This window comes from Plutella xylostella, chromosome 14, assembly GCF_932276165.1.
Source record: "Plutella xylostella chromosome 14, ilPluXylo3.1, whole genome shotgun sequence".
In the NCBI taxonomy this organism is placed as follows: domain Eukaryota; kingdom Metazoa; phylum Arthropoda; class Insecta; order Lepidoptera; family Plutellidae; genus Plutella; species Plutella xylostella.
Window position 1 is genome coordinate 9,097,934 of NC_063994.1, and position 21,621 is coordinate 9,119,554.

General features: G+C 37.0%; 1 protein-coding gene across 1 annotated transcript; it reads left to right on the forward strand.

Moving 5' to 3' along the window:
* The first annotated feature begins 65 nt into the window (after positions 1-65).
* On the forward strand, positions 66-11,727 carry LOC105392342 (centrosomal protein of 97 kDa). Its single transcript, XM_048625576.1, has 16 exons — positions 66-207; positions 287-444; positions 698-842; positions 1,496-1,611; positions 1,952-2,151; positions 2,769-2,852; positions 4,473-4,629; positions 5,805-5,883; positions 6,212-6,418; positions 7,382-7,789; positions 8,302-8,452; positions 9,217-9,332; positions 9,686-9,771; positions 10,570-10,677; positions 11,010-11,107; positions 11,515-11,727. The coding sequence occupies exons 1-16, from the start codon at positions 204-206 to the stop codon at positions 11,663-11,665; spliced, it is 2,268 nt and encodes a 755-aa protein (XP_048481533.1). The 5' UTR covers positions 66-203; the 3' UTR covers positions 11,666-11,727.
* The last annotated feature ends 9,894 nt before the right edge of the window (positions 11,728-21,621 follow it).

The following is a 21,621-nucleotide window of genomic DNA, read 5'->3' on the forward strand; positions in this document are numbered from 1 at the left end:
TATTAAATAATAGAACAAGTATTGTTCATTATTTAATTTAATCGTCGAAACTTAATAAATCTTGGAAACTAAATCAATGACAGAAAATCATAACTGACGTACACACTTTCAGAACGTTAGTTTTTAATGTTGATTTTTGTGGAAAAACAGCGGAGGAATCAGAATTCTCATTTTTATTAAAATTATGCTATAAAATTGCGAATATGGGTATGTAAAGAACTTTGTATTCTATAACTATTCCTTGACTCTTAGTCCTTAAAACTAATACCATATTGTTTATACACAGACGAAGAAAAAACGGAAACCCTGGATCTATCGAGGCGTGGATTAAAGAAAATAGAGAAAGCGACTGCCGAGGAATCAACGACAGTTATTAATTTAATCCTCGATCAAAATGAATTACAACGTCTCGACAACCTGGACACATACAGCCGAGTCGAGAATGTAAGTTGCAGAAACATCAGTCGCAATTTCTATTCATCAATCGTGATATCATGATCTCATGAATTGTAAATAAACGGTTTTCCATTGCCACTACTCCCACTCACTCACGAATGTTTTATTAAGTATTATTGATGTTATGAGCATGTCAGAACACTTGGTACACAAAGACTAAAACAGATAACTGCCTGAGAAATTACTTGCTTTTAAATTGTGATTTATATACCTATAATTTGTTTTATTTATAAACTTACAGTTGTCAATCTGCAATAACTTCCTTCTCCGCATGCACGGAGTGTCCCGGATGACAAACATCAGAGTCCTCGCCCTGAACAATAATGGGATCCTACAAATTGAGGGATTGAAGGACTTGATCTACTTAAAAGTATTAAAACTAGCTGGTAAGACCTCTTTATTGTTATCGAAAATAATGGCTTTAAAAAATAAAGGTCTACGGTGGATTGTTTTCCTCCTTTGCTGTTGCGAGCATAATTTACAAAGTCTATAACCATGCCAGTTTTTTAGACAGTCAGGGTTAACTGTGGGTCACTTTATTAATTTTAATTAAGATACTGAAGTCATTGAAATATAATAGGCCTATTTTGGCTATTTACTCTTGATGTAAGTACTTGAACAAATACATAAAAAGTCACATACTCTGGCAAAGTCACATTATTAATTTTAAGAAAAAGGAGCTTTTATAGCACCAAAAGTTATTCATAGGTTAGATTTTGTAGTTGCCAAAATGGGCCTATAATATTTCATCAACTATATTAAATTTTAATTTATACCAAAAGCTCAAAAGAACTGCTTATGGTCCCACGACAGATTGCATGTTAGAACAATCAAAGAACAAAAAAATAAAAGCTAAAGCTTTTTGATACTTTAAATAGGTTTAAAATTGTTGTTGTGATATTATGAATGAATGAATCTTATGAATTTTCACTTTTTGTAACAGATCGAAACTACTGTGTTCAAAGTTAACCATGTTGTACATTTTCAATACAGTCTATGAATTTGAGTGAGAGTTAGTTGACTCCTGTTTTTCTTTCAGGTAACAACATAAAGTCGATCGAGCACCTGAACAACAACATGCACATTGAGCACCTAGACTTGTCCAACAACCAGATCTCCTTCGTGGCCGACATCTCCTATATGAAGAGCTTAAAGGTTCATTTTTTTATTTTAAAATTTATTGCTGTACTTTTACAAGTCAAAGTTTTATAAGTTGAAAAAATTATAACTTGAAATGTTCTCTTCATAAAATCCACCTGTATATCTATTGTCTACACATTGCAAGTGTTTGGTTTGTGCTGCTGCATTGAAATTTGCACAAAGGTTTGGCATTGGATAGGAGAATTAGGCTTCTACAAATAAAATAAATGCAGTTTCAATTTTATTTTGTAAAAAGGGTGAAAAAAATGTACTGTAACTAGTGGTAAATCCTTAATCTTTTCCTTCTGACCTTATTCAACTAAGACCAATTAAGTAATTTACATTATTATTCCAGAATCTAAACCTAGAGCGCAACCGCATAGCCGACCTGCGGCAGTGCGACCGCTACCTGCCGCCCGCGCTCGCGCAGCTCGGGCTCGCCCACAACAACATACAGGACCTGAACGAAGTGTCCCACCTTGTGCACTTGACCCAGCTCGAGGGGCTGACCGTGCAGGGCAACCCGTGTGTGAGCATGAGCGGGAAGGATAAAGTGTATCCTTTTGTGTAATTGTAACCAATATAATCTGATGTGCAGATCTGGGGGCACTGCCATGGTTAAGAATAAAATAAATAAATAACAAATGTGTTGAATGGAGACGGGAAATCTTGCTGTAGGAAGAAATGACTAGTTATACAAGATTGGAGTTTTTATGTGGTACCTCAGAGGTATTCGATTATATTCTGAGAGGGGGCGGATTCCAGCACGTGGCTCTCTCGAACTTTGGGACTGGAACCTTTGTACATATCCCCGTAATTTCAGGTCAGCCAGCCTAGTTCCGAGTAACTTCAGAGGTAATAAGTAGCCTATGTCACTCCTATCTGTACGCCAGAGACGAATAATTTGGTCTAGCTCAGGGGCGCAACTTGATAGAACTGAAGATCGACTTACTAATGAAACCCTGTATAATCTATGAACTATATAAGTGCTTTGTCTAAACAACATAGTTCAGTAAAAAACGTTGCTTTGATCTACGAGTTCGCGACCTCCCGTCTTGCCGTACGTATGTCCGTTTAAATGTGAAATAAAGGCAAACTTACATAATATACACATTTGCAATAATAATCTTAGTAGATAGGTACATTATGTATTTTCCTTGACTAGCACACAGAGGTTTCGACTACCGGCCATTTGTTCTGAACTGGATCATGAGCGTCAAGTCTATTGATGGATTCGGCGTCAGCGCCATTGAAAGGTAATTTCATTTCATAATACTCGGATCGATTAAGATCTTGTACACCTTGAATGCAATAAATATTTCGATTTTGATCTCCGGGTCTCTCCCAGAAGTCATAAGTAACCTAGGTCGTCTACTGGCTTTCTAACGTGAGCTTGGTTTGCTTAATAGCTAGTCACCCTTGTGTTTCGCGCATAATGGCCCTGTTTAGAGGCTATATGCGGAAAATTTGCTCTCTACGATAGATAGAATAGGTACTATGGCAAAATAACTTCGAAATTGATGCAGTCGTTTTTCAACACAAACATACAAGGAAATGCCTCTACTCGTATGTATATGCACATAGATTACTTGTATACAGCAAAATTACTGAAATAATTAGTTGATCCTTTCGGGAATTTATAAAACCAAAGATAAAAAAATGCTCTTTGATACTTACTTCTTCGTAACTAAGAAAGCTCTTTAAAAGCATCAAGAAAGTCCCTGTATCTTTTTATAATAAACTAGACATTTAACAGTTATTACGGTAACCGTTGCATGTTAATGTGAAGTGATTAAAATATAATCACCAGTTTGTCTAGCATACGCATTTTGTTATGGAGTATGGGTATTCAAGCATAACGCCCCTATAAAATGCAAAACAGTAGCGATTACAATTCACTAGACCTTTAATTTCTTATCATTTTACGCACTTTAGCTTGGGTTTCCTGAATACCTTTGTCTGAATCGATTTTAACCCACTGACGGACACTGACTGCATTTGACTTCCTCCACACTTTAAGAAAAAAATCACAACGTCGAATGCAGTCTCCACTCTTTTTCTAATTATTTCAACAACGGTCAATGCAGTCCTGTTTTACCTAGAGTTTGTATGAAGACCATCTTGTTGTGCTTTATTTGGCAGGATTTCAAAGTTATATGTGCACCCAAAGTACCTTTTTTTCACACAGCAATAAGTTTTCATACAGAAAAAAGTGTGCACTCACACGCACATAACGGTCACCGACGTCGTGTTTTTCTTACTGCGCCTAGGCAGTGTGCCGGCATGTGCACCAGCAAACCATCACTCAACTCCCATACAAAAATGTTGTGCGTTTTTATGAGTTTCACCGATAATCTAGTGTCCATCAATGTGTTAAGTTTTCAAGTGTTTAGTAGTTTAGTTCATAGAGTGTGTTAAAGAATGCAAAATAGATTACCTATCTATCCAGGAAAACACAGATCAAAACACAAACAATCGTTTCTCATTTTATTTTGCCTTTTCGGCTGTACTTTTGGCCTCGCTCCAGCTTAGTCCAGCAGCTCACAGTTCGCTTTCGACGTTTCGGCGCCATGTTCCCCTCTGGCTGTTCATGACCCTCACCTCTGGGGTGACATAGGACTGCAACGTGCATGCTTAGCGCTGCCTTTAAATTCCTATTACGTTTGTACCTATATGTAGTAATACTAGTACCTATAACGCATTACAACTCTGTGTATTTTTTTTCTTAATTGATAACGACTGTGTAGCATTAATACTAACCTTAGTGGTTAAAATATGCTAGTAAAATGTATTAGAAAACTAAGATTTATTATGATAAATAAAAAAAAAAACAACAACATTTATACCCTCCACTACAACCCCCACTTTCCCAACAGTTTAAAAGCGGAATGGCTGTACAGCCAGGGCAAGGGGCGGCACTTCCGAGCGGGCCAGCAGCGCGAGCTCGGCGCCTACCTCGCCGCCACCTGCCCGCTCACTGCCGAGTCACTGGATACTGAGGACCAGAGGAAACTGAGGCTTATACTCAGCAAGGTAAGGACTATGGACTTACTAATCTAATCCACTGATGGTTATCTGCCCAGCTGGATAAGAGGATTGGCGGGAATTGAGACTTATTCTTAGCACTGTAAGGATTAACGAATGCCTGTTCACTAATGATTAGCTGGATAAGAGGACCAGGGGAAGCTTCCACTGATAATTAGCTGCCTAGATAAGGGGATCACAGGAAACTGAGGCTTATACTGAGCAAGGTAAGGCCTACCTCGCCGCCACCTGCCCGCTGACTGCTGAGTCACTGGACACAGAGGACCAGAGGAAACTGAGGCTTATTCTTAGCAAGGTAAGGATTATTTGCGTGACTGTTAAAGATGGATGACTTGTTATTACTATGGACAAACGATGATTAGCTGCATAAGGGGATCACTGGAAACTGAGGCTTATACTTAGGTAGCAAGGTAAGGACTATCGCATGCCTGTCCATATCCACTGATGATTAGTTGGATAAGAGGAACTTAGGCTGATACTGAGCAAGGTAAGGACTACCTCGCCGCCACCTGCCCGCTGACTGCCGAGTCACTCGACACGGAGGACCAGAGGAAACTGAGGCTTATACTGAGCAAGGTAAGGACTATGGACTATGTCTGTCTAATGATATTCCTGCATGCCTGGCTACTGATGATTAGCTGGATAAGAGGACCAGAGGAAGCTGAGGCTCATACTGAGCAAGGTAAGGACTATTGAGGCTCATAATGAGCCAGGTAAAGACTAACTGCCTGGCCAGTGATAGTTAGGTGCCTAGAGGGGGATCAGTGGAAACTAAATGTTATTTTCAGCAAGGTAAGGGCATGTTTAGGGTGAAACGAGTCTGTGAAAACGTTTCACTCTTCCACAAGTATATTAATATGTTTTATCTGAACACTGAACGCGCCCCTACAAGTATTTTAATGTTTCATACCTTGACGCCAAAACTGTACCAAAGCTAACTAACCTATGTATGTCTAGCTATCTCCCAAGAATGGTCACAAATAGCCACAATACGCTGTCCTCAGCCTTGCGGCTGTCAAACGGACTGGACGGCATCCCTCGTTATGCTATGCTAACATTCATATCTAAAGAAACCTTGAATCTCTTCCTCTTTCTTACAATTTTAAAAACATGTTACAGTAAATTATTCTCGTGTATTTGATGATTTATTATTATTATTCCAGGCGCAGCACCATCAACAGCAGTTGAAGGAGCACACCCCCAGTCCCGTCAAGTCTAAATTGCAGTCGCCGAGGATGCAATGTATGTTGTTATACATTTGGAATCATACGAAAAAAATATATTTAGTGCCGTCTTCGTCAATAGCCGCAAAGTCTGGTGTGGCTAGGTAGAAACTAGCTTGCTGTCTTAGCTTGAAGAGCTACTTACTTATTTATTTCACACAATATACTTTCACTGCTGGACATAGGTCTCTCCCAAGGAGCGCCACAACACTCGGTCCTCGGCCTTCCTCATTTAAAAACTATTCAACGCACACAAAAAAAAAAACATTCATTTGATTACATTGCCGTCGCTCTGCCTGTCAGCTAAACTTTGAATACTTATTTATTATTACTCTATTGTCCCCTAGCCCGCATAACCCCCCGCCACATGGGCCGCTCGCCCGACCGCATGTCGTCATCCTACCACTCGCCAGTGACGTCATCTGACGCACGCCCCGTGACGTCAGACCGAGTGACGTCAGACCTGCACCGAGTGACGTCAGCCAGCGCCATGACGCAGAGCTGTGACGCCGCCGCGTTCGCTGATACTGCGTTCAGTGAGAAACGGGATAGAGGTATGTATGTGTTTGTACAGTTAATGGTATGGAGATGCTGGAGGTGTTGGAGCATCTCCATGCAAAGGGAGGATCCTCCGACCAGGCCGGGTGGTGTGGCCTGGCGGGCAGCTGCCCAACGGTTAGCGTTGGGGATTTCTATATATTGCAGAGTAGGTGAGAAACTTCGAATGCGCGATGTAGGATTTTCATAGTAATTTGCGTAGTTCCCATACATCTTCTCTGTATTGCGTTCCGAGCGCCATCTGTTGATCTTCGTCTGAACTAGTGGCTAGGAGTCCGCCACAATGGTATCGATTCTGAAGGGCGCACTTCCTAATTTTAAAATTAGCTAGAATCTCTAAATTTAATTGACAGCACTAATTTTTGGTATTCTGAAGGCAACGATTTTAACGGCCAACTAAGGGTGGGTTGCACCATTTAACTTTAACTATTACAAACGTCAAATCCCTTGACGAGAGAGATCAATCTTCAAGAGATTTGACGTTTGTAATAGTTAAAGTTAAATGGTGCAACCCACCCTAAATCTAATAGGCTGATTTGACGTCTTTAAAATGAGTGTTCCCATACTTAGGACAAATACCAAATGATGGCAGCGAAAGTATAGATCATTATCGACCCATCACGTCTCCACTGCTGGGGCACGGGTCTCCTTCCATTGAAGGAAGGGTTTTTAGGCCTAGTCCACCACGCTAGCCTAGTGCAGGTTGGTGGACCCCAACACAAGCAAGCTTGTGCTGAGAGAGTTGTCGGGTCCCAACCCGACTGTCATGATTCGTTAGCCAATAATCGTCGATTGTCTATGCTTTCGTTTGTTTTAGTGGACCCCTAAAAAGAAGATTGATCAATGCTAAAGATATGGTTCTAAAGTATTAAAACAAAATGTGTTGTAGTATAGCTTGAAACCAAAAAAATATAATTACACAATTTCATCCCATTCTAATTTAACAAATATCTTTCCAGAAGCCCACACAACACCACAACAACAACAACAACAAATACCAACACATCAACCAAACAAGCCAGTGAACCAAAACTTAGAAGCTGCGTCCAAAATGGTCCCCGTACCAGAATCCCTCATGAGCCCTGACTACCAAGACCCCATCTATGACATTCAAAAACCTCGCGTATTACCTGGCGGTATGGTCTCTAATACCTCGTCAAGCAACAGCAGCATAGTCGAAGAGAAACGGCAGATAGTCCAACCGAATAGTATAAATAAGAACCATAAATCGTCGCCGAAGTTGAGCAAAAGTGCGACTTCTAGCCCGAAGTTAAGGTCTAAATTGGAGCAAAGGAAGAATAGCCTTACGCCGCGGGAGAATGGAAAGGTTAATGGGGTGGCTGACAGGGTCGAAGAGAAGGAAAAAGGTGTGTAATATGTATTTATTTGAATAATATCCCTATCAGTAGTGTAAACTTGGGTGACGATAGTAGTTTTAGGTATATCATATTTAGACACTATTTTTTTTTATAAGCTGACTAGGGAGTACTTAATTACAGTTAGGCAAGGTTCCCAAAATCATGTTTGTGGTGAATTATGAAATTTTGATTTCATTTTCGGGGATATAATATGCTGCACATGTAGGTTTCGGCTTAGTATACCCTTTTTGCAACATCCTGTAGAATAGAATATTGATTAAACAAAACGCAAAAATAACAATTTTACTCTGTGGAATTTACACAATAGGCGGCCTTATCGCTAAGAGCGATATCTTCCAGGCAACATTTGGGTGTAGGAATGATTTGAAGAGTATATGAGGAAGGCGAACAAATATTGTAACATTCACATAGTTTTTATAATAAATACCTTATTGCATACATAAAATTTTGACATGTACAAAGTTATCCCTTTTTTAACGTTTTATTGTTTCTATACAAAGGTACACAAAGGCGCACAGTCAAAGCCGAAGAGACGTCAGCGGCCATCACGATCCAGCGAATGTGGCGCGGCTACCGCAGCCGCAGCCTCAACAAGGACACGTTGCGGATATTACACGCCATCCAGGCGTGCCGCGCGAGGCAGCACATACAGTGAGTGTGAAACGTGATGCAATGAATTCGTTAAGTTAGTTTAAAGCAAACTTCGCTTTTAGCGTCTGACTTTACCGGTTACCGCTGTCGCAGCCTCAACAAGGACACGCTGAGGATATTACACGCCATCCAGGCGTGTCGCGCGAGGCAGCACATACAGTGAGTGTGAAACGTGATGCAATAGATTCGTTAAGTTAGTTTAGTTAGTCGCAAAGTAGAAAGCAAAGTCGCTTTTCGCGTCTGTATTTACTTTTAGCCTCAACAAGGACACCCTGAGGATATTACACGCTATCCAGGCGTGCCGAGCGAGGCAGCACATACAGTGAGTGTGAAACGTGATGAAATGAATTCGACGTAATCGTGACTAAATAATTATCTAGGCTCGATAGTTTAAAGTAGTCACTTTTCGCGTTAAACTGGCTACTGCAGCCGCAGCCTCAACAAGGACACGTTGAGGATATTTCATGCGATCCAGGCGTGCCGCGCGAGGCAACACATACAGTGAGTTGAGTGTGAAACGTGATGAAATGAATGTGACGAAACCATGACTAGACCGCACAGTTTTCAATTTTCGCGTCTGTCTTTACCTTTAGTCTAAACAAGAATATGCTGCGGATACTGCACGTGATCCAGACGTGCTGCACCAGGCGACACATACAGTGAGTGGAGTGTGAAACGTGATGAATTGGATTTTACTTAATATTCACTATGTAGTGTAAATAAATTTGGATTTTCGCGTTTCATTACCCCTCTTTCCTTCCCAGGCGGTTAACGTGCGACATGGAGGCGACCAAAGCGGCGCTGGACAGCGAGCGCAAGATTCAGCAGCTGCAGATGCAGGCCATCAACGCGCTGTGGAAGAAAGTCTCCACTATTCAGGGTAAGTCTTAGTTTTATTTGTTTGGGAAACAAACAGCTTAGAATTATGGTAAGCAATATAAAGATTTATTTGAACACTAGTAAGTCTGGCTTGAAAAGCCTATAACGCGCACAGATAAAGAAAATGAATGAAAATGGCGACGGGCTCTGTCAACACTCTTTTTAGATATATTTTTTGTATTTTAGTAGGTCGGTAAATATATCTTCCATACTTCCAATATTTATGGAACGCCTTTTTCCTACTGTTTCTTTAACTGCGTGCGTTTGAAAATAGATTGGCACCCTTATTTCAACGATTTAGCGATTTGTTTATTTATAGATTTTTTACAGGAAACGTTTTAAATTTGTTCGCAGATTCACAAAAGAAGTCTTCGGAATGTGATGACAACACGGAGGTGTTGAAACAGCTGACGGAGACTTGCTTCAACCTTCAGAGCCAGGTAACACTACCATTTAATTAATATTTAAATAAGGAACGCTTCTGTCGATCACTGCTGAGCTGGTGCCTTGTTGACGCTCTGGATAGCAACCATTCTGTGGTCTACTTGCTGTAACGTTGTTATCGATGTAGCTGATATATTATGTATGTTTCTTTTCTGAACCATCTTTAAAAATGATAATTTTTAATGGTTAGCACGTTTTGTACTATATAAGAATTCACTCGCAAAAAATAAACATTTTCCATAGAAACTAATTTGGTCACGTGACTTTTTACTATGAGAATGTTTTTTTTTTCGCGAATTTTGAAATTCTGCTTTCATTTTGCAACAACCTGTATACCAGCTTACGTTTGTTAGTTTATAAGTAATGAAAATTTGTTTGAATGTGCTGTGCTGTTCTTTGGTGTCAAATAAATATATTCTATTCTAATTAATTAAGTCGGGCTATCACTTCGGGGTCACCACATAACATCATCCCTACATAACTACAACCCCCATATCCCCTACAGGTGGTAGAGCTACAGGGCTGCATGCAGCAGGTATTACGAGCGGTGTCCAGAAGCAGCGCCACGCCCGTCGCCACGCAGACGGATATATGCGCCGTTGTTACGCCACAGGTTAGTAATTAGTATAATTTTATATTAATAACAAAACGGTAGCCTATAAATAGTCTGCCGCTATGTGAGGAGATCCAGAGTGGAGGTTTCTAAAATCTCCACGCCACTAAGGTTGGTTGGAGATATCACACTACACAAGCATAATATATAACACAGCGCCCCTAAATAGTATAGTAACTAGGTGGTAGAGCTACAAGGCTGCATGCAGCAAGTGTTGCGAGCGGTGTCCAGAAGCAGCGCCACGCCCGTCGCCACGCAGACGGATATATGTGCCGTTATTACTCCTCAGGTTAGCTATTGTAGAAATAAACACGACAGCCTGGAAATTGACTGACTTTGAGGACCTCTAAACTGAACGGTTATTATTGCAATAATCTCGCTAATTATATAGGTATTATTTTTATAATTTGTTAACATTGAATTTGTAATGTTTGTAATCTAATTATTGTGTTATATGCTTCTTGAGGTATTTTAAATAATCTTGTGTGAAATGCCTTATTTGTATTATGTGAGATTATTTTGTTGTTTATAATAATAATAAATTAGATATGTACAATTTGAAAACTACAAGAATATACATTTCTAAAATATGTTTATTTTATATATGTTATTATGACCCAGGAGGACCGCTGCACGTGGCTGAAGCGTCCCCAATCTCTGCCTCTCGCCACCTCGACCGTGCCCGCGCCGCCGCCACTGCACGATATGCAACACAAAACGTAAGTACATATACATAAGTCAATATCTGTATCTGCCCAAAGATTGCCTGAAAGAGATATTGCTTTTACCCATATCATATAATTATGTTTGTGTGCAAAAAATAATTATCTATCTATCACATATGTTTAAGTGCAATAAAGAATTATCTATCTATTTATCTATGACTTGTGTGGTTTATTTCTGTCAGCAGTAGTCAGCATTGAGACCCGTTTCTATGAATCATTAGCGCAATGCTATCAGTATGTCTGTAGAATCAGGGGCGGTAACTCTATATGACGAAAAACAAAGTTACACGAGCCACGACTCTATTTCGTCGTATTAAACGTGCTGTATAGAGTAACCCTCCAGCATACTATACTGTTATGATTATGCCAATTAACCTAATAATGTATGTATTTTATTACAGCGAACCACTAGACCTCGATACGGCAGACGTCGAGCGAACAGAATCGAACATCGAAGAGATACAGACAGACCAAAGTGAACAAGAAAAACTCGAGCCAACAGAACAAAACACAATATCGGAACACAAAGATACCAATGTCACAACCGACTGATGCCCCAAACCCTTAGCCCCATAGAATTAAGGTTCAATGTAGGTAAGTACCGCTAAAGCTGAATTATTTACAGTTAATTAGTTACTGTGTTGCAGTGTTGTAAATTTTATTCGCCTCTCACACGGACTTATGAAGGGTTAAGCGTGTAAGAGAGGCGCATATACAGGGTGCGATTTTATCAATGTACCCGTCATACTTAGCTACTTCAGACCGAACTCGGAAAATTTCACAAATAAAAACAAATGTGGCATACATTCATAATAATAATAATAATAATATGTTTATTCATAAAAGAAGCTTATTACTAATTACATTATGCCTCTGTGCCTGAACTAGGCCAAAGACCTGTATTTCAGGCATCAGCGCTCTTTTATCAGAGAGTTCATTTAAGGAAAGCTATACATTGCAGAAGTATCACGTTTTAAAACATTATAATACTTATATTGAGAAACTTTAGAGTTAATTTACAAAAGAAAACATACATACTTAGGAAGCGGATACAAAATATAAATTTTACAAAGATTATGTGCAACATAATTAACAGACTATAGTAATATACTAGTGGATTTCAAGTATTTTTTAATTAAAACTATGTTAAATTAATTACAATTACAGTTACAATTAATCAATTAAGTACTTGATTAAGATCAAGTGTTTTAACTAATTAGTTGAATTATTTTTAATTTAGACATAAAGATAAATAAAAAACGGTTTAATAAGAATTTTTTAACAAATTTTCAGTTTCTACGTAATTTAACTTTTGTAGGAATTTAAATATAACAGCTTTACATTCATGTTTATTTAGCAGGTGAAGTTTGTTTAACTTATTTAACTTATTGTATATGTCAGGTCCAACGTAACAGAAATAGTGCCGCATAAATGAGTGTTTAAATGTAAATGTCTTACATACTTTATCTAACCGTCTTAGTGTTTTGTTAGGATCAAGTGAATTAAATATTAGTGCATGCTGTTTCAACGTTATTTGATATAAAAAGAGTTGACGGACTGTCAGGACTTGGCAGTCTTGATACAACTTCTCCGTAGGATATAAAATTTGACGGAAATTGGACACTTTTAGAATAGCTCTTTGGGCTCTTTCTAGGCTTAACAGTGAGGTCTTTGGGGCTCCACCCCAAGAAGTAATACAGTAGGTTAGTACCGATTGGACAAGAACTATATATATTCGCTTTAGTAAAGTAGGATCAAGGATGTACCTTAGTTTTTTAAAAATGAAAATAAGTTTTCTGACTCTGGTAGTAGTGAGATCAATGTGATCTTTAAAGCATAGGTTTTGGTCTAGCATAACGCCAAGATATTTTATTTTAGAAGTTCTAGACAGGGCGTTACAGGAACACGTATTGTGTGTATCGCAGGTGTGAGAGATTATTTTAAAATTTGAAGGAGGTTGATTGGAGTTGCGTATAGAAAAAGTGATATATTTTGTTTTACTCTCGTTGAGAGTGAGCAAATGTAGTCGGAGCCACTGGGATACCTGGTTAAAGCCATATTGAGCCCTTTCAAAAGTCTCCTCCCACGTATTTGTAGAAAATAAGAGAACGGTGTCATCGGCATAGGAGAAGATTTTACCATGGGGGAGACTGAGACTAAGGAGATCGTTAATATAAACAAGAAACAGGATGGGTCCCAGAATACTTCCCTGTGGCACGCCATACCTAATAGTGAGGTCGCAACTTATATATTCGTTTATTTGCACACGTTGACTTCTTTCACTTAAATAATCCTCAAACAGTTTGAGCTGAGTGCCCCTGATGCCAATGTTATGAAGTTTATTTAATAGGATTGGTACAGAGACCGTGTCAAAAGCCTTAGCAAGGTCCAAAAAGATCCCACAGGTTTTTTGTCCTTTATCAAGGTTCCTAGCTATGTAATCAGTTAATTTGTGCACAGCATCATCAGTAGATTTACCGGTTCTAAAACCAAATTGACAATTTGATAACAAGTTGTTGCTTTCTAAATAGTTGATAAGCCTGGTATTTATAATACGCTCCAGTAATTTTGAAATTGATGGCAAAATTGAGATTGGTCTATAATTTTCGACACGGTCTCTGTCACCAGATTTGTGGATAGGATGAATAATAGATTTTTTTAGACATCTTGGAAAAATTCCATTAGATAAACAGATCTGAAATATGTATGTCAAAGGTGGTATAAAAATGTGTCTAAACTGTTTGAGAATGTTATTGGATATGTTATCCCATCCAACTGCACACACTGTTTTTAGGGCAACGATCAACCTTTCAACCTCCTGCTCATCTGTATCAAGAAGAACGAAGGAACCGCTATTAACCACCCGAGCCGGAGGCATCTGAGGCTCTTTCCCCCTTCCGATACTCTCAGCTAATTCCTGACCCACCCTGACAAAGTACTGATTTATATTGTTTATATCCCCTATTTTGTTATGTTCTGATTGAAGTATCTCAAGTGCCGAACTCTTAGTCCTATTTGTAAAGGTTATTCTTTTTATTGCTTCCCATAGATGTTTATTATTATTCTTAACTGAATCTAGCTCATTCTTCTCGTGTAGTCTTTTAATTTTTTTTAATAACTTGTTACAAAAATTTCTGTATCGCGTATATGTTAATTTTAAAATTGGATCTTCAGGTGAACGTTTTAATCTCTTGTGCATACAGTCTCTATTTCGAATACACCTTAGAAGTCCCGGAGTAATCCATGGTTTTATAACTCTAAAACGGCGAGGAAGTGTAGTTATGGAGGAGTTTTTATCTATTGCCTGCTGTATTTGCGAGATAAAGTTTTCAGCACAAGAGTTAGCATCTTTAGACTGATATATTTTGTCAAAGTTCATATTGTTTATGGAAGAACGTAAACCCTCATAATTAATTTTAATTTTATTGGTGGACGAGTAGTTTTTATTCTTTTTATTTTCTAGGAAAAGCAGTACTGCTTGATGATCTGTGATTGTAGATGCCATTACTAAGGTGATTGCAGGATAAGTGGTTTTTAATATCACGTGATCTAAACAAGTATTGCTTGATTGCCTTGTCGGTAATGTATGCGCAGGCAATAGACCATGGTAAGAACATAGATCCAGATAATCATTGGCTTTTCCATCTCTATCTTCCGGTCTTATATTTATATTAATATCCCCTATTATGCATATATTCTTAAAAGATTTGAATTTCACGAGAGTTTTATTTAATGAATCGATAAACGTATCAGTTTTTTTATAAGACGGTGATCGATAAATGGCTATGATAACAGTTTCTAATCCAAGTTTTAGCGCAAGGCAGTTTCCTTCCAAAAATGTCTGTTCTTCCACAGCTACGTTCATGCATTTTTGAGCGTAAATGACGACACCATCATTTTGAATGGGGTTAATTTTAGTAGAAAAGGTATTATAGCCATCTATTTGGGGCAAGATAGGATTACATCGTAGCCAGCATTCCGTTAATATGAGTATATCACATTTTAACTTGAGTCGGTGTAGCAGTACCTGAAGTTCATCGAAGTTTTTCGATATACTACGGACATTTTGCGTCAATATAGTAAGTCCGGAAGTTTTATCTTGCAAATATTTCTTTGTGTCCTCGACGTCACATAAATAAGATTCCGATACAGAAACTTTATCCAATTCTTCATTGATTTTATTTTGCATTATTGATATAGAAATCGTAAAGTGTGTTCAACTGTAGAGAAACGAGATACAATGGTGAATCTGAGCTAGAGAGACTGAGAAGCATTGTAAACTGTTGATAAGAGTGCTGCAGTGTTACGAAAGACAGGTTGCACACAAGCATGCAATATTTATATACAATATTTATGTAAAGTTGGACGTGATTAATATTGTTGGAAACTAGGATATGACAAGTTATTGCGGTTTTGTAATAAAAAATTCTAATAGTGACAGAAACAATTTCAGTAAATATCAGATAACAAATGGCGAGCAAATAGTCGGTCCCAGGCGAAGGTGGGAGTCATATTGTGTTCTCCTTTAGTTTAGCAAAATCTCCCTCTTCATCGATTCTAACATGTTGGGTTCCCTCCTTTTTGCGCAGATATATTTTGCCATACGATGACCAGCAAAAAGAGAAGTTATAGGTCTTGGCAAATTCTCGCGCAAGATAATAGAGCCTTTTTCCCTTTGAAGTGAGAGCTTCCGAGATGTAGATAGGTTTAGGTGGTCCTTCTATTTGCAGTAGTGAAGTGTTTAGTTTTCGATCCTTTTTATTAAATGATTTGAGCGAATTAAGAATTTTGTCTTTCAATAAGACGGATGTAAATTCAATCAAGATTGGCTTGGGGGTGTCTGGTTTTGCAAACCCACGGTAGACATCCTTTATGTCATTTGTGTCAATCTTCAGGTCTAGTACACTTCCCAGTTTCTTTGTTAACTCACAAAGATCCGATTTTGTTTCACGCTGAGAGGTAGGTATATTACGTATCTCAATCTTCGCCGCACAGGAGTTCTTTTCCATGTTTTCGACTTTATTTTCTAGCGTTTTGATGCATGCAAGATGCTCCTTGCGCTCGGTTTTAATCTTCTCCAGCTCGTTTTGTATATCGTCGTATTTATCCGAAAGCAGTTGAATTGATGCGGTTATAGTATTATTTTGAGTTCTAATTTCATCAACAGTAGATTGCAGTTTAGACATTTTATTATTTTGTTTCTTAACGAACTCATCAAAAAGGTTACGTATCTCATCCATGAATTCGGCGGAGTCGAAATCCCGTTTTCTCTTCAGAGGCCCTAAGCAAGCCTGTTGAGGGTTCAGATCCTTAGATTCCGAGCCAGACGTAATATCTTCCAGATTAGATTCTGATACAGCCTTTTTTGGGGGAGTTCGTCTCAGTAACGACATTATTCCGTAGCGTAGTTATCGTACGAATAAGTAGTATGAACCGAGGTTCTTTGGTTCTTTGGTCACAAGTTCTAAATGCTCTTTCTCAGTTGCACATTACGTGTTAGAGTGCGATGCAAACTAGTCTATGTCGAAGTTGTTTGCAAATCAGATCGAAATCACATCCACTGCTGTGGTAAGCGGTGTTAGAAAGAGAGGGAAATTATAAGGTACCTCTCTGTTACTCGCGGGTTGAGGGGCGCCGCGGCCGCTAGCAGATTTCGATGCACTGTATTTTGTTATTTTGTACCGCGTTAGGAGTAATATGAACTTTGAGATTTGGCTAATACGGGTTATTTTACGGAGTCAGAAGGTGACCGAATAATAGAAAAACGGCGACACGACTGCTTCCACACACTATTTGGACGAAAGAGATGATACATTATAGTTCAGTAGGTAAGTACTTATTGTACTGTACTATGAAAGAACAGATATTCATTTCGGGAGTTCAGAGTCGGTCCCATAATGGTAGTTATACATGTATGTATATCGATATCGTTGCTAGAGATCTCAGTATGACGAGTACCTACAATCACCTGCAAAACAAATATCAGTGATGAAATTCCACCCTGTATAATCTTGCATGGCAATGACATACTCTTATTAGTACATGGTTATCCAAGGGGTGAAACCCGCTTATTTAGTCCCCCAGTTGCGCTTGGCGCCTCTGCGAAGCGAGGGCGCTAATAGCCCCAGGGACTAAATCAGGGGTTCACACAAGAAACACTAGCTGTACTACCACAAAAACCTTTCAACATTTGTTTAACAAGCGTTTAAAACGAAATTTGACAGATTTTGTAGGCGTTTGACAGCGCTAAACATCTGTTAAATACTGTCTTAAGTTTTTGTGGTAAGACCCTAGGTACTTTCAGAGTATGTGCGGTGAAAAAATATTGTATGTTATGTCGCAATTTGAAAGTAGCATTATTCATGGCATGCGTAAGATAAAAGCCACCAGTGAACAAAACATTCCTTAGTATTAAAATAATTTATAACAGTTGCATTTTTGTTTTAAACACAACAGTACACTTATATTTAGTATGCATACACAAAAAATAGAAAATAGTTTTGAAAAACACCGATTGTAGCATTTAATTAATAATTATAATCATAGTTAATTTAACTGTCATGTTAACATAATGGACCAATGTAATCAATTCATTTATATTTTAACATCACCTAGAAGTCACCTGACTCTAGTTATGCGTAATATTTCACGTATACATGGTAATAAATAACCAAAAATGCTAGATTATTTTTAGGCGTAATCAAGTAAATCACCTCAATTATTTTAGCATAACATACTGATTTAAAACGCTAACAACTTTGTTACTAATATTTAGTCGTTTACTGTTTTAATGTAATTCTCACAAATTGTGGTTGTTTATTATGAATCGAATTTGCACATTACTGCGCTTTTATTTAGTTAAGACTGTCGTAATAATAATGCAACACATATACAAAACAAACTACCATTCCTCGAAATGCATTAATAATTCGATCGTCATATTTAATATGTATGTTTTATATTACAAGAGATCTGCGTAAATTATTAAGAGTATATTTAAAATGTTGATATAACTTTTTAACACTGCGAATGCAGCCTTAATTAAGTTGTAAATGCACGGAACACTGCCAAATGCTAACTATAAATATGTAAGTAAAATAAATACATAAAGATGTTGATTCTGAAGGCACAAATTCTAATTTTAGTGCTTTAAAGATCTTTTTTTAAATAAGACTTTATGAGCGTTAATTAAATATTTTTTTTGTCTAATAAAATATATAGTAAGACATTGCTAAATTGTTTTGTGTCTTCAGAATTGACGTAAATAACTATAATACTTGTGGTTAGATAAATAAATTTAACGTTATCGCCTTTAAAATGATCTGAATGTTCAACATAAGAAGTAGTAAAATATACTTAAAATACAGGGTGTTGCAAACCGTTGTTGTTGTGTTGGGGCTTATTGTTGTGTTGGGGATTATCTTATCTTATCTTATCTTGTACTACGTCTTTTCGAATTTCTCGATAGGAAAATAAACTCCCCATACTAAAAATGTCAGGTAACCAAAAAAGTGATTATATATGTAGAAAAGCAATTTATTTTTTAAAAGTCGTACAACAAATGTTTTTTAGAATGATCTGAGTCACCCCTTCCGGCGTACTATACATAGGCACATACTACCTTTTTTGGAACACCCTGTTTATGAAATAGCGCAGCTTGTAAATCAGTAGGTAGTAGTCAGAAACTTAATTTCAAGTAGGTATTTGTTGATGCCCAAATTAGATTAGATTGTAAAAGTATATAATTAACAGAACTTACCTAAATCATGCATTTATAATAGCGACAAAAGCTTTTGCTCTTTTCTTTGATAAATCTAAGTTTTATGAAAAAGACAGTGTTGAATTGTACCGTAAACGTTATGCAACACATATAAAAAAATGTATAATACTGGCTGTCAATAATACTGTTTATACAGCTATTACAAATGTATGGCACAGCAACAAGACTGCTATAAGTATTTTCTAATTATGTCAATGCCAAAACATTGCTAGCTGGTGCTTTCATTTTAAAACAATCAAAGTACCTATCTGTATTACCTGCTAAAATAATTGTAAAGAAATTAAGAAAGCGAAATTATTAGCTTTAATTAAATCAGCATTATGATATTTTATATGGAGTTTAAACAATACTGACTCACTTATAAGTTCACGTAACTTTAAAAAAATAAAACCATAGGTATACTTTTTTAACACAAAGATGCGTTTTTTTTATAATTTGCTTGTAAATAATACAATTTTAAACTTCTTACTGCACGTAATGCTTGGTTTGGTCACATTTTTATAATCTATATCTTTAAGTAATTTATTTATAAGTGAATGAATGCAAGCATAAAGCTGAAAATTGGTAGCAGGCGACATGAGATTGCGGCAGTCGTAATCTACCTATTTGCCCCTTAAAGGCAAGCGTCCATCTATCGATATCGTATATACGTATCGTACCAAACCGCTTGTCATTAATGTATGGAGAAACGGCTTGTCGGCAATGACGATGAAGTGGACGCACTTGTGTGAATCTATACAAAGAATACTGAATGCGATGCGTCCGTCGCGTAAGATGGCGAAAGGTGTACGCTTACCTTTACAGTTTGTTTTTTAGATTTCTGGGTATTTCTTTATAAGGCAATGCTGTTTGCTAGTCATTTTGTAACGCTTTTTTATGATTCTTTTATTTTTCATGTCTACTTAAAAATAAGATGTATTTAAGTATTAAAAGACATACACTGGTGATTCAGTTATTTTTTATCATAATAATACCTATGTATTTGTGTTATAAAACGCATTTTTTATACGGCAATGTAACTTTTAACAGGAACTGTGCTATTATCTTATTGATGTTTTAATGAGTACATGATGTAATTTGATAAGTACACAGTGTTACTTAGATGTATACCTATTTGTATTTAATAAATAAATAAGATTCCAAAGACTTGCCGTCCTCAATATTTTCTGTTGCATTAGTAACCCACCTTAATTGTTTATTATTGTCATTATGTTTTTGAAGCCTGTATAATTATTATGTTTTATAAAAAAGTATTTTAGAAAAAAATATGTTATTTCTTTTATCCCTTAATTATTACTTACAGATTCGCTAGGTTAAAATAAAAATAAAAATATCTTTTTTTACTTGTTTAATTGACGAGTTTTGTCTTTTGGTTTGTAATGTTTGTTTTCTCAGACCATTTTTGACAAAGTAAAGAAATGTTATTTTCATTCGTAAACATAGCTTGTAGGTACGGTGGCCTGCGCCTAAAAGTATACAGGCGGAGTTTTTAAAATAGCTCCCTGATGATGAAGGCACCAGCTACATCTGTTATAAATCCGGGGACTTGTTGTGTGTGATGTGTATAGCAGTGGTGTTTATGTGGATGTGCTTGAGCAGCATGTGAGCTTGAGATCGCTATTTTAAAAACTCCGCCTGTATACTTTTAGGCGCAGGCCACCGTACTTTATGGCATGTTTGCTGTATACAAAACTCGTATTAAATTGACATTCACAATAGAAGGAAAAATGAAATAATTTGAACTGACTTATTTAATAATTTTATCAACAAATAGGTTGTTTGTGACAGTGCAGCAAAATTAAAGGTACAGTGAGCAAAAGATAGAAGTAAATAATGCTGAGGTTACCACATTGGCCATTGGATCAATTATTGATACCAATGTTTTAAGGATGGCCCGATTTTAATCATTCTGTTGTAGATAGTTATCTACTCTCTAGTTTCTCTACTTTTCATTCTATAATTCCCACGGCTAAACTTTGTTTTGCAAACTCAAAATAGTCAAATATTTTTAAAAATAAAAACTGGAAACTCTGTACAAAATTTAAGACTTATCTTTAGCTCATTGTACGCACATCTATAAGAGAAGATCTTAACTGTAGATTTCTTAAAAAATATTAAAGCTATTTCTCTTATGCCTAAGAACACACTATAGTGTATTTGATTTCATTGAATATAAATTTTGGACATTACTAATTCAAAACACACATCACTTATTTTTGAAAACGCAACCAATCAAATTAATTTAATTTAACACAATAATAACCAATTTAATGAGTTTCATTTCATGATTGTTATAAAACATTGCAAAATGGACCAATATAACGAATACCAAAATTAATGTACAGGTAATTGTTACAAGAACTATTGTCAACTTTTCTAGCTAAGAATAAACAAAAGAGAATCGTTATGACAACATGTAGGTATCTTATAAAGTATTTATTGGTATAGAGGAAGGTATAAGTATTTATTGGCTTCTTAACTGCTAGCTTTGAAACTCACAGCTGTGATCCAATGCAATTTGAGCTTACAGGTTAAGGTCATCATAGCACACTTACACGACTCTGCTTCCACCCGACAAATAAAAGTAAGTGTGCTATGTACATTATACTTACAAAAAATAGAACCTACTAAACATAAAAAGGGATACAAAATCTACGATTAAAGAATTAGATCATGAAATTCAAAGATTATTTTATGAAATTAAATAAACAAAAGACATTACAAAACT

Excerpts from the sequence above, each read along its gene's own strand:
- LOC105392342 (XM_048625576.1), top strand. Across the intron at positions 445-697 it reads CATACAGCCGAGTCGAGAAT|TTGTCAATCTGCAATAACTT; the intron begins GTAAGTTGCAGA and ends ATAAACTTACAG. Across the intron at positions 9,772-10,569 it reads GCTTCAACCTTCAGAGCCAG|GTGGTAGAGCTACAAGGCTG; the intron begins GTAACACTACCA and ends TATAGTAACTAG.